Raw genomic sequence first — 14,379 nt, forward strand, 5'->3', positions numbered from 1 at the left:
CTTCAGTAAGACCTGAGTGTTATTATTGTGATAACTATTATTATTATATTTATGGTAGTAGTACTAGAAGAAGTGATATAATTCCCATCTCCAGGGCACAGTGAGCTGGAAATGTTTTAATAACCGATAAATCCTCCGAGGTGGAAAAAGTTACTTATGAATCCAACAAGACCGACAACCTGCTAACGTTACTGGATTTGGACAAGTGCTTTAAAACCTCGCATCACGTTCATGCACATTAAGTGCAGCTCCGACGATGAAGCTCCTCTGTTTGTCCTCTCGGTTTTTTGTTTTTCTAAAGCGACGCCTCTTGTTCATCTTCACCCACTCGCTTCTGTTTGTCGCAGCCCACACGCCTCCCACTCTGTCCCTCTGTCGTCCTCGTGCACGCAGGTGTGCAGAAACACACACATTCACACTTAGAAATTCATGCACACACACACACACACAAGCTCAGATTTACTTCCAGTGACATTTAGCTCTGGACAGATGCAGTCACTGCTTCCTTTATCTGCAACCTTTCAAGTGAGTGTTCCTGGTGACTTATGATTCAAGCAGAAATATGTCTGCGGAGTCACCTTTGGCTTTAAAAATTCATCGGTGTGTTGGAGCTGGAAGCGTTCCAATATCAGTTTGAGGAGCTCTTACTAACTTCGGCTTTTGAAGATCTTCTGCCATCCCAGGGTTATAGACACAACAGATAACAACAGAAATCTTTCACTCTGGACATTTTAGTTGATCATATCATTTATAGCACAGGTAGAAGCAAAAGATTAATAATGCCTCTGTTGATGAAGTAGCTCTGTTTATTATTTCACCTGTGCTTTTAATCCTCAGACACGTGGAAAAGTCTGCTGTGGAAAAAGCGAGTAATATCGAGCTTCCTGCAGTCGAACTCATTTCAGGTGTGTTCTCTCTGCAGGTGGTGTTTGTGGATGGGAATGGTCTCTTTCATTACAGAGGTGAGGCGACTGACCGAACAAAGATGTTAGATTTTCTGTTTTTACTTTAAAGATAACATAATGTAATAAACTTTTAATAACACTGATAAAAATATTAACAGTTCACTGTAAAAAATCGAACAAACAACAAAAATCTAAAAACACACATTTAATGAATAATGTGTTTGTTAGTTTCTCTGTACCTGTACAATCATCGCCCAGTTTTCCCTCAAGGTCATCTTCTTGTCCATCTGGACCTATGCGATTAACGCTGGATTCAGAGGCGCCACCAAAGGGGGGCCAGGAGGGGCACTGGACACCCCTTAAAATTTGCTGCCCGCCCCCCTGTCGCCTCTGTGACCTCTGTGTTGGTAATAATTTTAAAAAACGTGAACACAAGAGTGAGGAAGAATCTTTAAAGGGATGGATGGATTTTAAAATCTTATTTGGTTTTCATATGTACATATTTTGAGTGATATCAAATCTAATAGCAGGAAATAAACTAGGTATATAATTCAGTTTTTTCTCTCTTTTTTTGCCATATTTTTCAAGTAACCTATATTTGACAACAGCAATAAAATTGAAAACCCTGTTTTTGGTGTGCCACCCCCACACGGCCACCCCTATGAAAATATTCTGGAGCGCCCCTGGTTGGTTATAACAACACAGCTTCAGCTTGAACTTAATTTTGTGACATAAGAGACAGCTGCAGGGATTCAGATCTGTCGAGGGTGGAGGGAAGTGACCAGCGGTTGTATGTCTGTGTGGCCAAAGAAGTGACACATAACCCATGTCCAATGATTGTTTTCCATGAGCCGGCTCGGGATGTTAGAGTACACTCATCTCTGTGAAAGGAAAATGGAAAAAATGACGTGCATGCCGATGCTGCTGTTCGGTCTCTGGGTCGTACGTAGCATGACACTCGTCAGCAGCGCATCTTCAAAGAACGAGACAGCTAAAAATTTCAGTCTGATTTTCACTGATCATTAATTCACAGATTTGCATTCAGCTCCACTCGAGCTTGTTAAAAATACTGAGTTCAAGGTGAGCCTAGCGAGGTTTGAGGACAAGCTGTATAAACTTTGGCTTTCACTAAAGGGACTGTTGGGTGTAACACCTGATAAAATCAACCCTGAGTGAATCACCGTGAAGCCCTCTGTTGTAACGTTTCTTTGCATCACACAGTTCGCTGAAGCACGTTTACTCCCCGCTGTTTAATTTTGGATGTGACTTGATTGTCGCTGTTTGGATCGTTGCAGAGTTTGGCTTGGCGTGTCACCTGGGAGTGCTGTCAGGGCTGCCCTGTGTGGGCGTGGCCAAAAACTTGCTGCAGGTGCAAGGAGTCAACAAGAGTGAGGAGCATCAGTCGCAAGTGAGAAAACATCATCTCTTTTTTTAATTTAAGATCTTCTTTGTTTTAAACTCTGTAGGTTTGATGAGCCAATGTGTGCACTTTGTTATGCTCAGGTCTCCAGTCATACAGCATTGTGTATCCATTGTGGTTTTCAGTGTTATAAAAAGGCCATTTCAAAATGACGAGTCTAAGACTTGAACGTCTGTTTCTCCCACCGAGCTGCAGAGCCTCGTCACTCTGCGGTTTGGCCTTCAGAGCTCTTTGATGTAAAAGAGATGAAGAAAACCTGCTTCATATTTAATGTTTCTTTTAGTTGTGTACACATGTTTCTCTTGTAAAAGAGCTCCCAGTGTTGACAGGAGTCACTGGATGAATTATTTAAGTTTTCAAAGTGTAATCGCTTTCTCTGCTCGCTGCATCTAAAGAGAAAAGCAAAGAAATGTCAGAGAGGGACGAAGCAAAGGACAGAGTTGTTTTTCAGTGTCACTTTGTGTGCATGTAAACTCACAACTTCTAATTCTACGTGTGTGTGTGTGTGAGAGTGCGCTTTGTTTGCGTGCATTACTGTTCTCACTGTGACTTTTATTGCGAGCCAAGGCCTTGCTGTGTCGCTAACGCTAATGTGACTTTTTGAATACAAATCAAGCTGGGACAAATGCGCACTGGTCAAAGTATACCTGTGGGACAGCAAAACCTGGTTTTCATTAATATGCAAATGCTCCCTTTGTTCCAGTCTGCAGCTCAGCGACCTGCTGAGGGAAAAAACACAAAACACTTTAAAGTTAAATCTACCTGATGAAACGAGCAGGTGCGTCAGTTTCATTTCACTTCAGGCCAAATTGAACTGAAGAGGGACAGACCAGTGAAGCCACAGGAAGATATTAAAAAACTGTTCCCTCTTTTTAATGTAATAAGGATGAAAAGCAACATCAAGTCAAACCTAATGCAACTAATGAGTAGGAATGAACCGAAAACTACATGTGGCATAGACTAAGGAACTGCAGCAAAACCAGCGCAAACTGAGTAAAACAACTTATGCAGTCAGAGGTTTTTACAGGAATCTGTGTAAGTACACCTTCACTCCATCCATAGAAATTATAGGAAGTTATTGGTACTGAATCATGGAGTTTATTTCATTTTTCAGAGAACTGCACAGTCCTGTGAAAACTGTGAAAGCTATTTCCTTTTTGAGGCGGGAGGAGCAGAAGGCGGTCCGACCAAGCAAAAACTGATACATCAAAAAGATCAATAAAAATGCATTGTCTGAATCCTACATGAACTTCACACATTCACATGCTCATGCAGCTCCAGGAGATTATTTAAGACTTCATCTTCCTCGGAAACTTCCAGATTCCTCACAGAAAAAGCTCGAACCCTGTGGCCTTCTTGTCTGAGTTGACAGTGAATTAGCTGAGCTTAAGTGTGGTCACTTCTGAAAAGCCATTATGCAAATTCTAAATAGAATCTAAAGGTCTGCAGTTATGAGCATTTTAATGCTGAGTGGTCCTCCAAAGTTTTGGAGAGGCGCGGACAGACATCTGATCCACTTCTCAGTTAGCATCAGATACATAGTGTGATTACAACCCCGGCAATCTTCATGTAGTCGTGTAAGATGCTAATTCAATTCTCTGCAATGTATCCATCTCATGAATTAGTGTTAGTGGCTTTGGCGTCAGAAAAATTACGCCCGTCTTTTCCCCCTGGGGGGAATCTGATCTTTGTTTACACCTATCATGGTCACCCCCGAGCATCCAGTCACACTTATCTACTGAAACAATATGTGTCCAAATACATGTGGCTCATTTACTTTCAGGATCAGGTAGCACAGGCATTACACGGCCATGCTGCATGTTTGGCTCAAGCTATTAGCTTTGGATCAGCGTGAAATTTTAGAAGTCCCTTCCTGCCCATGTTGATGTAATTGTCACTCTCTGGGGCTCTTTCTAATTTGTCTACAGGCACGCACACGATTGCGACGCTTCAAGGGAACACCAGCTTTGGCGCTTGAGCGCTTGGTGGGAAATTAGCTGTGAAGTAATCTGTGAAACACAAGCCATATCAGGCTTCCTACCAAATTTCAGAAAATTAGCTCTTTTGAAACAAGATTAGCCATTACTGGAGCTACGAGCACACCGCCACGTACCACTGACGAGCGATACGCTGCCATACTCGATTAGATCAGATGTCAGAGTTTCTTTCAACATTTCCAGCAAACAGAGTTTCTGAAAGCCAATATGCAGTCTGAGAAGTGTCTCTCAAGGTTACAGAAGTTTCTCTTAGTTGCGGCAATTAAATGTGCAAACCTTGAAAGTAAAGGTGTGTATGTGTGTCTTTATCAGATGGAGCCTCCCTGGAAAGGTGAAAATGAAACACTGTATAGCACAGGGATTGTGTTAATGTACGAATGCACATAATATGTTGCAGGATGAGCCTGTGCTCAGAGAAACTATAATGTGCATAAATTTTAAAGACGCACTGTAAAACAAATATATTTTTGCATGGAGGTTTGAGTTTCATTAAGAAACAGTAGACATCTATTCAATTCAATTCAATTTTATTTATATAGCACCAAATCACAACAACAGTCGCCTCAAGGCGCTTTACATTGTAAGGTAGACCCTACAGCAATACATACAGAGAAAAACCCAACAATCATATGACCCCCTATGAGCAAGCACTTTGACGACAGTGGGAAGGAAAAACTCCCTTTTAACAGGAAGAAACCTCCAGCAGAACCAGGCTCAGGGAGGGGCGGGGCCATCTGCTGTGATTGGTTGGTGTGAGAGAAGGAAGACAGGATAAAGACAAGTATGATTCTATGCAGAGAGGTCTGTTAACACATAGTGAGTGACTAAAGAAGAAATACTCAATGCATCATCTGAGATGAGAATATTAATGTCACTCCAATTTTATCTGTTTATTTTGGGCTTGATAGCAATTAGTGGTCTTTGTGTCACCCAAAGTTTGTCAGGTACAAAATGTAAAAGGTCACACCTGTATTACACCTGTATGTAGGTCAAAACATTTTCACCATTTTTTTACTTAAATGTAACTTGTTCAGGGATATTTTTTCTGAGTTTGGTTGCTTTTAATAGAGATTCATAAAATTATATGAATTCTGCTTTAATAACTTATTTAAAAGTTTCATCAATCTTCTGATTTATCACTTGGGGGGAAAAAAATTAACTATTTTGCAAGAGTGATTTAAATCAGTTTAAAAATTCAAAGAAAAGAGCCTGTAAACGAATGTCAGCCTCCAAGACTGAAAACGGAAACAGGGAAGTGCCAAAAACTGCAGTTCATCAAATGACCTCTTGAGGCTGAATACAAAAGTTAGACTTCAGTCTTAAAATCATATGGTAAAGTTAGGAATGGCCAACATGACATCAGCGGTTAGTTAGTAAAGTCCCAGCCAATGTGAAAACTTGTGGATGAGACCAAATACTGGTGGCTGTTAATCACAAGGTATACCTTCCTAAAGCTCAGCTTGCTTTATCATCCTTTTTGAGTCCAACGACGACCATAATTTACATCAAAGACATCTTAAACTCATCAGTAAAGTGTTTATTGAAGTCATAGACGTGAGCAGGAGGGGAATTTCACAGTTTTATACAGTCAGACTTTAAACCGGAGGAGTCACCCTCTGCTGCCGTGAAAACAGTGGCTTCACTCAGACCAGAAAGCTACACCTGCCTACAGTACCTGGTTAAAATGCCAACTTTATATTTGAAGCTTTATTGCACATAGAGTTGTGTTTTTTCTGTAACTCACCTATTTAAATTGTATTTTAGGTATAAAAATAGCATTTTGCTTCACCTCATCTAATTTCAATCCCAGTCGTGTTTGTGCACTTATCTGCTTAATATGGCTTGATTTGTACTAACACACCGTCTAAACTCCAGTTGTGGAGAGTGAAATTCCAGTGTTATGAGCAGTGCTGCACTTATAGATTCACTTTGCTAATAAAGCGAACGAGGAAGCATTGGCTGATTTTTAGACCTCCAGCCTCTTGTCAAAAGTGTGTCACCGAAGAAAACAACGGGCAGAATGCCAGATGCGAGGCTTTAAGACATTAGTCCACATACAATGTGTGACTATGATTAAGTTCATCTTTTATATACAGTAATAGTCAGTAAAGCAAAGTAACAAAGGCCTTGAAAACAGACAGCTGTTTGTTCATCTTTAGCAGTGAATAAGAACAACGGATAACTTGTTAAGATGGAGAATCATTAGGTTGTATTGACTGACTTCTGTCGTCATTAAAGCACATGCGTCCCCTTGAAGTGTCCGTGAACATGAAAGCCCTTCTCTCTCTGCTCGCTGTTTTTTTATTTGAAGCTGAACATGATGTCCCTGTGCTGGAAGTGATGCAGTGGGCCTTTGTGTGAGCCGAGCTTTAGACAAAAGAGACAGGATGAGAGAGGGTAGAAATTGTTTCTTTCCCTCCTTTTTGTCCTCAGTACACTTTTGGAAAATTTTATCTCTGTTGAAGTTTTGTGTTGCTCAGAGTCCTTCAGGTCTTCGTCGCCTCTCCTCTCTTTCTTCCTCTCTCCCTTAACCTCCAGTTTATCGGTCCTCCTCTCATACTCTATCCCCTTTCTCGCTTTCATCTCCTTCTCCCTGTTTGTCTCTCTTTGTCTCTTCTCTCGCTGATAGCCTGGCTGTAACTCAAACTAGTGTGTTATTGATGACTTACCCCGTGTTTCTGACTTCTGGTGCCCTGGCTTCAGTCCTATTCTTGAATCAAACCCTGTCTTTCACAGACACACACACACACACACACACACACACACACACACACACACACACACACACACTATTGGCCTCATCCCAGCTGGGATTGGATGCCCCGTGCGGCCCCTCCTGTCTCCCTGCTGGCTGCTTGCTGTAATCAGTCATAGTAGAGCAGACACTCCATCCATCATGGAGGCTAAACTCCCTTCATCGCTCTGGCCCATAACCTAGAGCACACCTGTCAACAGCAGCCCGCATCACTGCATCTGACTTTGCACCGTCTCTTTGACTGTGAGAACAAAACTTTAGCTCTAACAGAAATAAAGAGAGAGGTCATTTAAAATCTTTCTTTGAGTCCAGCATCCTTCAATCAAAAATGGAGGCATCTGGTCTGGGCTCTCATGAGACGTCAAAGATGAGCCAGTTAGTACATCAATAATTTTCTAGTCTTTTATTAGAGTTAGTTCTTTTTCTTTAGGTTTAAAACTAGCTTAGTTGGAAAAAAATATACATTTAAAGGTTTTTCAGACTCAAGGACTGTTTCTATGTCCTGTCTGGCTGTTTCATTATATCTCAGTGACACTTCGAGTCTAACGCCTGAATGATCACATCAAATGTTTGCTTTTGCTGTCTAATGTGTCTGAAATATTAAGTCCAAACTTTATAACATAGATTAGGTTAGGACAAATGTTCTCATCACAAGTATTTTAGCCACTATTGAATCGTGATTATATAACACCATTACTCAGAGAATTTGGAAAATAATATTTGAGTCACCAAACTTAAAAAACAAAAGACAAAAACTTGTCTTTTTAACAGAACGTTTGCTTGAAAAGAATTGTTTGGTAAAGTAAACATGGCACAGGGTGGCAGTGATATGAAGATCAATGCAGGCAATGGAAACAGCTGGGTTAGGAGAGACAGGTGAAGGCAATCAGGAAAGGATGGGAAGGAAGTGAAACTATAAACAAGGCACGGGACATAAATAACTACCAAAATAAAACAGTAAGGAAGTAACTCAGTAACTGAACAGGGGAGCAGAGAGACATGAATCAGCTTAAAAGAGGGAAACACATAGAAGAAAAAACATAAGCTCTATAAATGCAAACAGTAACTTCAACTAAAATATAACCCGGAATAAAGAAAACCAAAACTTAGACAGCAAACAAACTGAGAACAAAGAAACTATATTCCATCAAAGTGGCAGGAGGGCGACAGAAGGAAATGAAAGTTGGAGCGGTGACAGAAAAGAATGAGCAGATTGTGGCACAATAACCATTTTATCTTGATTATCTTATTTCAATAATTGATGGCAGACAACATTGCAGTTGAAATCTAAATTCGATCTGTTGCACGGTCCTGCTTCAGGTTGTATTTAACAGCTTGCACAGATGGCATATCCAAGTGATTCTGACAGAAGACCGTCTCCTAGCAATTGGTGGTGAGTGACATATTGGTAACTAGCTGAGTCAAAATCTCTCTCTTTGAATCTCATACATAATAATCATATTTTTGCACGATCACATGCTTTCGTTTCACAAAACTCAAACACAACTTGAAATATGGTCTTAGGCCTCTAGTTTACTCAAACTCAGTCTGCAGACTACTGTAGATATGTGGCGGTTAATTGAAAATAAGGAATATTTAAAAAATGTCATGAATTTGAATTTGTTGAGATGAAACACAGTTTTAGAAAAAAGATTTTGACATTTTTCCAAAAAGAGAAAAAGTCCAAATAAAGTCTTTGCCTTCATTTTTAAATGAATTCATTGATGATTTTATTTATTTACTTGTGAAAAATGAGATAACAAAGATAATAAGAACATTTTTTTTTTCAAAATACAGTTTATTTAATTGTTCTACTTGGGGCAGGGATAGCTCAGTAGGTAGCGTGGGGGCCCCATGATCGGAAGGTCGGGGGTTCGAATCCACTGAACGGCTGCACTGAGGTATACCTGAGCAAGGTACCGTCCCTACACACCGCTCCCCGGGCGCCCAATGGCTGCCCACTGCTTCACTAAGTAAATGGGTTAAATGCAGAGAGGAATTTCCCCACGGGGATCAATAAAGTAAATATTACATTGTTATTACATTATCATTAATCTGTATTAGGAGTTTTATTATTGTACCCTTTTATGCCAGATTAAAATTTAAAACAATATTTTTTCTGCAGTGCTTTTTTCTGGGAACAAGACTGTCTGGATTTTCTTTTTCAAAGTCATAACCCACCGTCCTTTCAGTGGAATAAAGATGTGGTCCTGTTTTAGCATTTTGAAGCTCTAGTTGGACAGCAAAGTGGGGCCACGCAGAGGTTAGAGACAAAGTGACGCGAGTGTGAAGGCTCTGCAGGAGGTTAATACTTTGTTTCAGCTTGCTGCTATTTGTTTTGGCAAGCTGTACATCTGTTTTGACTTTGATTTTTGTTTCTTTGCCTCCACAGATAGCTGCTCTGCAAAGAGGAGGAGACAGCTTCCCACTCATAGGCGCCTCAGGCAAAGTGCTCGGAAAGGTGCGGCAAAGGACAGATGCACAGAAAATAGAAACAAATACCTCTGACAAAGGTGTTGTCTTGTTGCTGCTGACTTCAAAGAAAACCCTCGCTGCTGAAAGTCAAACGCAACAAATTTTTTATGATGATCACAACTGGAGAGCGAGATGAATGCTAAAAAGTTACAGCAGACTTCTGTCTTTGAATTCAGGCACTGCGAAGCTCTGACAAGAGCTCGAAGCCAGTGTACGTGTCTGTGGGCCACAAGATCAGCCTGGACACAGCTGTCCGCCTCACACACGCATGCTGCCGCTACCGGGTCCCTGAGCCAATCAGACAGGTGGGCCTACGTGCACACACACACACACACGCACTGTAAAAGTGCATTGAGCCATCATGAGCGTTCAGCAGAGCAGCTGCAGGAACACTAGAAGCCTTTTTTGTGAACAGTAGAAACAAAAGTTGAACTTCTCATCTTAGAAGCAGAACACTGTTTCAGGGAGCGAGCAGTGCTCACCACTTGTGTAACAGTGTCCTGCTGTGAAGCGAGGAGGTGTGAGCATCACGCTATGCAGTGCTTTATTGGCAGCAGGGCCTGGGAGACATGTAAAAATGGAGAGAAGAAGAATATATGCAGCCAAATTAGGGATGTTCCAATTTTGGCTGTATTTTTATATGAATTCCAGCCCCGGCGCAGAAAACTGTGCAGACAGTTTCAAACGATAAGATGATGCCGGCTGTCAGACACAAGTGCAACAAAGCTATAGTGTGACACTGAAGATATTTTTAACTGCAAGGCAGACAGGATCTTCGCAAAGTTGGAAAGTATATGGTTCATACTTTGCTATTATATTTGAGATGCACAGAAATGAATGGATGATGAACAGAGTGAACTTTTTTAATTAGGCCAATGATATTTTACTTACTTTAGACGCTCCCTATGACCAACAACAAGTAAAAGCTCTTTTATTCGACTAAGAGACATGTAACCATGCTTTGGTTACTTTAAAAAACCTAAAATCAGCTGTCATAATGACAGCTCTGTAGTGCCACCAGTTCACCACATTGACACAGAGTGCATTGTGCTTACAAAGTAAGCCTTCATAGATTAAAACATGCACTCAATTATCTTTTTAATTTAAATTTTAAATATTTATTTATTTAAATATTTTAACTGAGAGAGAACATTTTCCTTTTAATTATTATTGTAATTTTTGATGTGTTAAAATACTTTTTTTTTCACATACTTTTCATACTTGATATCAAAATTAATCAAATAAAATAAAAAGGCACGAATATTACAGTTGTTTTGAGCATAAATGGTATGTTATCTGTTGCTATTTAAGTTACATTTTGTTTGTTTGTATTTTAAAGAGTTTCCTCCTGGTTTGTGAATATTGAGTCTTTCGCTAATTATAGATGCAAAATGATACATTTGTATAAAAGTGTGCTCCCCTCACCACTAGTCAATTTCCTTCCTCCTTTACTTTGCAAAGGTGAGACGCTGTTTTTGTTCTTCCATCACTCCTTAAAGTGAAACATAAATACAGCTTAAGCCAGAGTGCATTTTGTCACACTGTCATGAGGCAACCAAACCTTTGATTAAATGTTTACGGAGGCTGGAGGTGTGTCCACAATCAACATTTTTTTTAACCTGATTTCAACTGTTTTTTTCTTTTCTGATAGACATTACTGATTTCCCATGAGCCCTCTGCACTGATTGGTTTTGGTTTTGAAAATGCCACCGATAAAAAAATATTTATGCGTGAGGCTCAATGTGCTGTTGATTCCTTTTGTTTAACTGCAGCCCGCAAAAATTTAAGACAACCCAATAAAGTGAGCTGAATTGTCGCCCAGTGGTGGCGATTAAGTTCACTATGAACTTTTTAGTGTCCCTTTTCTCTTGTTGCTCGGCGATATCGTACTCTGCCTCCTGCCCGGTGCATGCTGGCACTGGTAACGGGGTAAGTTGGGATAGAAAGTTAAGTGCTTTTTTAAATGTCTTAAAAGTTTTACTCACAACATAAAATAGCAAAAACAACCACTAAATGTTTTCCTGAGGAAGAGGAGGAACAAGCTTCACCTCATCTTTTTCTTTCTGCCACTAGGCTGTGCTGTGCTTCTGCAGTGCACCATATGATTACTGCAAGCCACCTGACTGCACTGTAAACACACACACACACACACACACTCACACACTCACACACACACACACTCACACACTCAAAATCAGTTTTATCAGTTTTTTCACCAGGGGAGCTGCAGTAGCAGCGGCTAACTCACCTCCTCCTGTGTGTGTTTATTTCAAGTGTTTTAGCTGGTGGGGAGAGGGGCATCCGGCAGCAGCAGGGACTGACTGTGGACATCAGAGAGAAGCAGGAACAGTCTTACCTTCCTCTGTCCAGTCACCGGTGCCTCCCTCTTCATCCTCCTTTCTTTGCCCAACTGCTCTGCTTTCAGTCTCTGACATCCACATTCCCTTCTGCGTCTCCCTGCATTGCCCTCGTGTTCTCTCCCGGCTTCTGCCACAGGTACTTTCTCCTTCATAGATCCAGCTGCGATGTTACGTCTCGCTGGCAGGCAAATTTTCATCCTTCAGGCTTTTGAAATCACAGTCACATCTCATGAAAAAAGCAAAATCAAAAAGAGATCAACCTGACAGGAAGACTGAATAACTGAATACGTTTGACAGTAGAAAATGAAAACAGGTTTTTGTGTGCAAATGTTCATTGTGGACAAACTAAAAAGATGCAAATATATATAACTACCCACACTTAAACAGATTCTGTGTCAGTCCCACACTTGCACATACTTGGTAGGACTCCACATCCAAAGGTTGCTTGGCTGACCATCTAGTCAGCCTCTTGTTCTGCGTCGGCTCCACCTCAGCTCCAGCGAGGGTGTTTTTGCTTCCTTGTCTCTTTACCTTTGCTGACGTTGAGCAGTGGGTTATTCTCTGTGTACCATGCTGTAAGATTATTGATTTCCTCTAGATATAAATCCTCTCTTCCTCTCATCAGTGTTTATAATCTCACCAGAACGGTTGCGCTCTCTGCAGAGTTCACAATAGAGTTCTCTCTGTGTCTCTGAATGCAATCGTGGGAGAACAGTGTGAACAGGATGAGGCTGAACACTCAAACCTGGAGGTTTGTGGTGTGACGCGCCTGTCTGAGGAAGTCCAACATCTAATGTCAGATTGTGGCGCTAAAGGCCAAAGCGCTGAGTTGAAATCAACAAACAACATACAGATATTTGTGCCTTGATTTTCAAGGCGAAGTGGGAGGAAGTGGAGATCTGATCCTTTGATGGTTCAGCCTGACTGAAATGTTATCTTTAATGTACTGGGCCAGACATTTAAACCATTATCTTCTGCTCATCTCATCTCGTCGGGTTGCTGTAACAGCAGTTTAAACAGCGTATTCCAGATGTCCTTCTCCCCAGCATGGGTTTGCAGTAACTCTTAGGGGGTCCCAACAATATAATCTCTCCAGTGGGTTCCAGATCTTCTTCTGGGTCTTCAAAGTGCCCAACAAAACCTCCAAATGGAAGTGCGCTGGAGGCATCCTGATCAGACACTGAACCGTCTCACTTGGCTCCTTTTTAACACAAAAGGAGTAACATCTGAGCTCTCTGTGGATGTTTGAGCTCCTCATCTGTAAGGCTGAGCCCTGCCATCCTGCAGACAAAACTCATTTCACTTGATTGTATTCAAAATATATTACACATTACTTGTTACTTTTCTTAAAAGTTGTGCATTACGTTGCTTAAAAATTCACCTGAGAAAGTAAATTGTTACACTAATTATTGCATTATTTTGATGTTACTCCATAACATGACCTGAAACACACCATCACATAGTTACTAGGTAACAATATAACCATTATGCTACATCCTGCTCACCGACACAAACCAGTGTTCTATTGAGGGCACACATACGACCTTTCTTTAGTGTTTACATGTGTACTATGTCTCTGTCGACTGCTCACCACTGCCCTTGCTACCTGTTAAAGTTCAGGCTCTGGCTGCTGGGCTGGGGTCAGCATGCACTCGGGTTTAACATCATTCCCAAGTCATAAACTGCTTCACCATTTTCCTCCCCCTACCAGGCAGAAAAAGACGTGTTTTTTCGTCCTATCCTCCCATCGTGCAGATAACTAATAAACTCTTGTTATACAAGTAATAATAATTGTAACTGTAGTGTGATTACAGATTTTTATATTTGCATTTACATTATTACGTCACTAAGAATGGTGATTGCCGTAACGTGTTACTTTGGAGCATGTGACACACAAATGTTTGTGACATTAACTGGTCATACCCAGATGTCATGACCATGTGAGATGGTTGGAGTGAAAAACTGCTTGTTGGATGTTACGAATAATTCAAGAAATCCCTCTCTGTCCACCTGTCTTTTCTTCTCGTAGCTTAGCAACAGTTCATCCGATGCACTGTGTGTTGCTGGGAACTGCTGTGCTGAGTTTGATGTTATTTAGATAAGAACTTCTCATAATTTGGCTAAAAGTTGTCCTCTATAACCTGTTTTTCTCTTTAGAGTGACACGTGCTGTCTCCACTCAGTATGTAAAGGGAAGGACAAACATAAACACACAGGCCTCAGGGGATATTCACTGACACGAGTCCAAGTTTTCCAAGTCTCTCGCACCTTAACGCTTAAAAAGACTGAAGGGTGTAAAATATTAATGAGCGCCTGCCAAAAAGTTCTAGCATTTAGAAAACTGCATCACTCACAGGGCCAAAAACGGGTTCTCAGAAAGATAGGTTGACACGTTTGCCTTACATTGTATTTATTTTTTTGTCTTTGCTGTCACCAATGATTTCAGTCACTTGTGTTGTTTGGACGAG

General features: G+C 40.9%; 1 protein-coding gene across 7 annotated transcripts in view; it reads left to right on the plus strand.

Annotated features, from left to right (window-relative positions):
* Window positions 1-14,379, plus strand: part of LOC120734550 (endonuclease V-like) — a 90,482-nt gene that overhangs the window by 6,458 nt on the left and 69,645 nt on the right. For 5 of the 7 annotated variants that reach the window (XR_005696032.1, XR_005696031.1, XM_040033397.1 and 2 more), the window contains exons 4-7: window positions 923-962; window positions 2,201-2,313; window positions 9,470-9,538; window positions 9,729-9,857. Coding sequence is in view for 5 of the 7 variants with exons in the window: in XM_040033397.1 (XP_039889331.1) it covers window positions 923-962; window positions 2,201-2,313; window positions 9,470-9,538; window positions 9,729-9,857 (351 nt within the window). In the remaining 2 variants the exon portion in view is untranslated. Of the gene's footprint in view, window positions 1-922; window positions 963-2,200; window positions 2,314-9,469; window positions 9,539-9,728; window positions 9,858-11,625; window positions 13,490-14,379 lie in introns of those variants that run through there. The other 2 variants (XM_040033394.1, XM_040033393.1) reach the window with 2 other exon arrangements.

Source organism: Simochromis diagramma, unplaced genomic scaffold, assembly GCF_900408965.1.
Source record: "Simochromis diagramma unplaced genomic scaffold, fSimDia1.1 OVJJ01000571.1, whole genome shotgun sequence".
NCBI lineage: Eukaryota > Metazoa > Chordata > Actinopteri > Cichliformes > Cichlidae > Simochromis > Simochromis diagramma.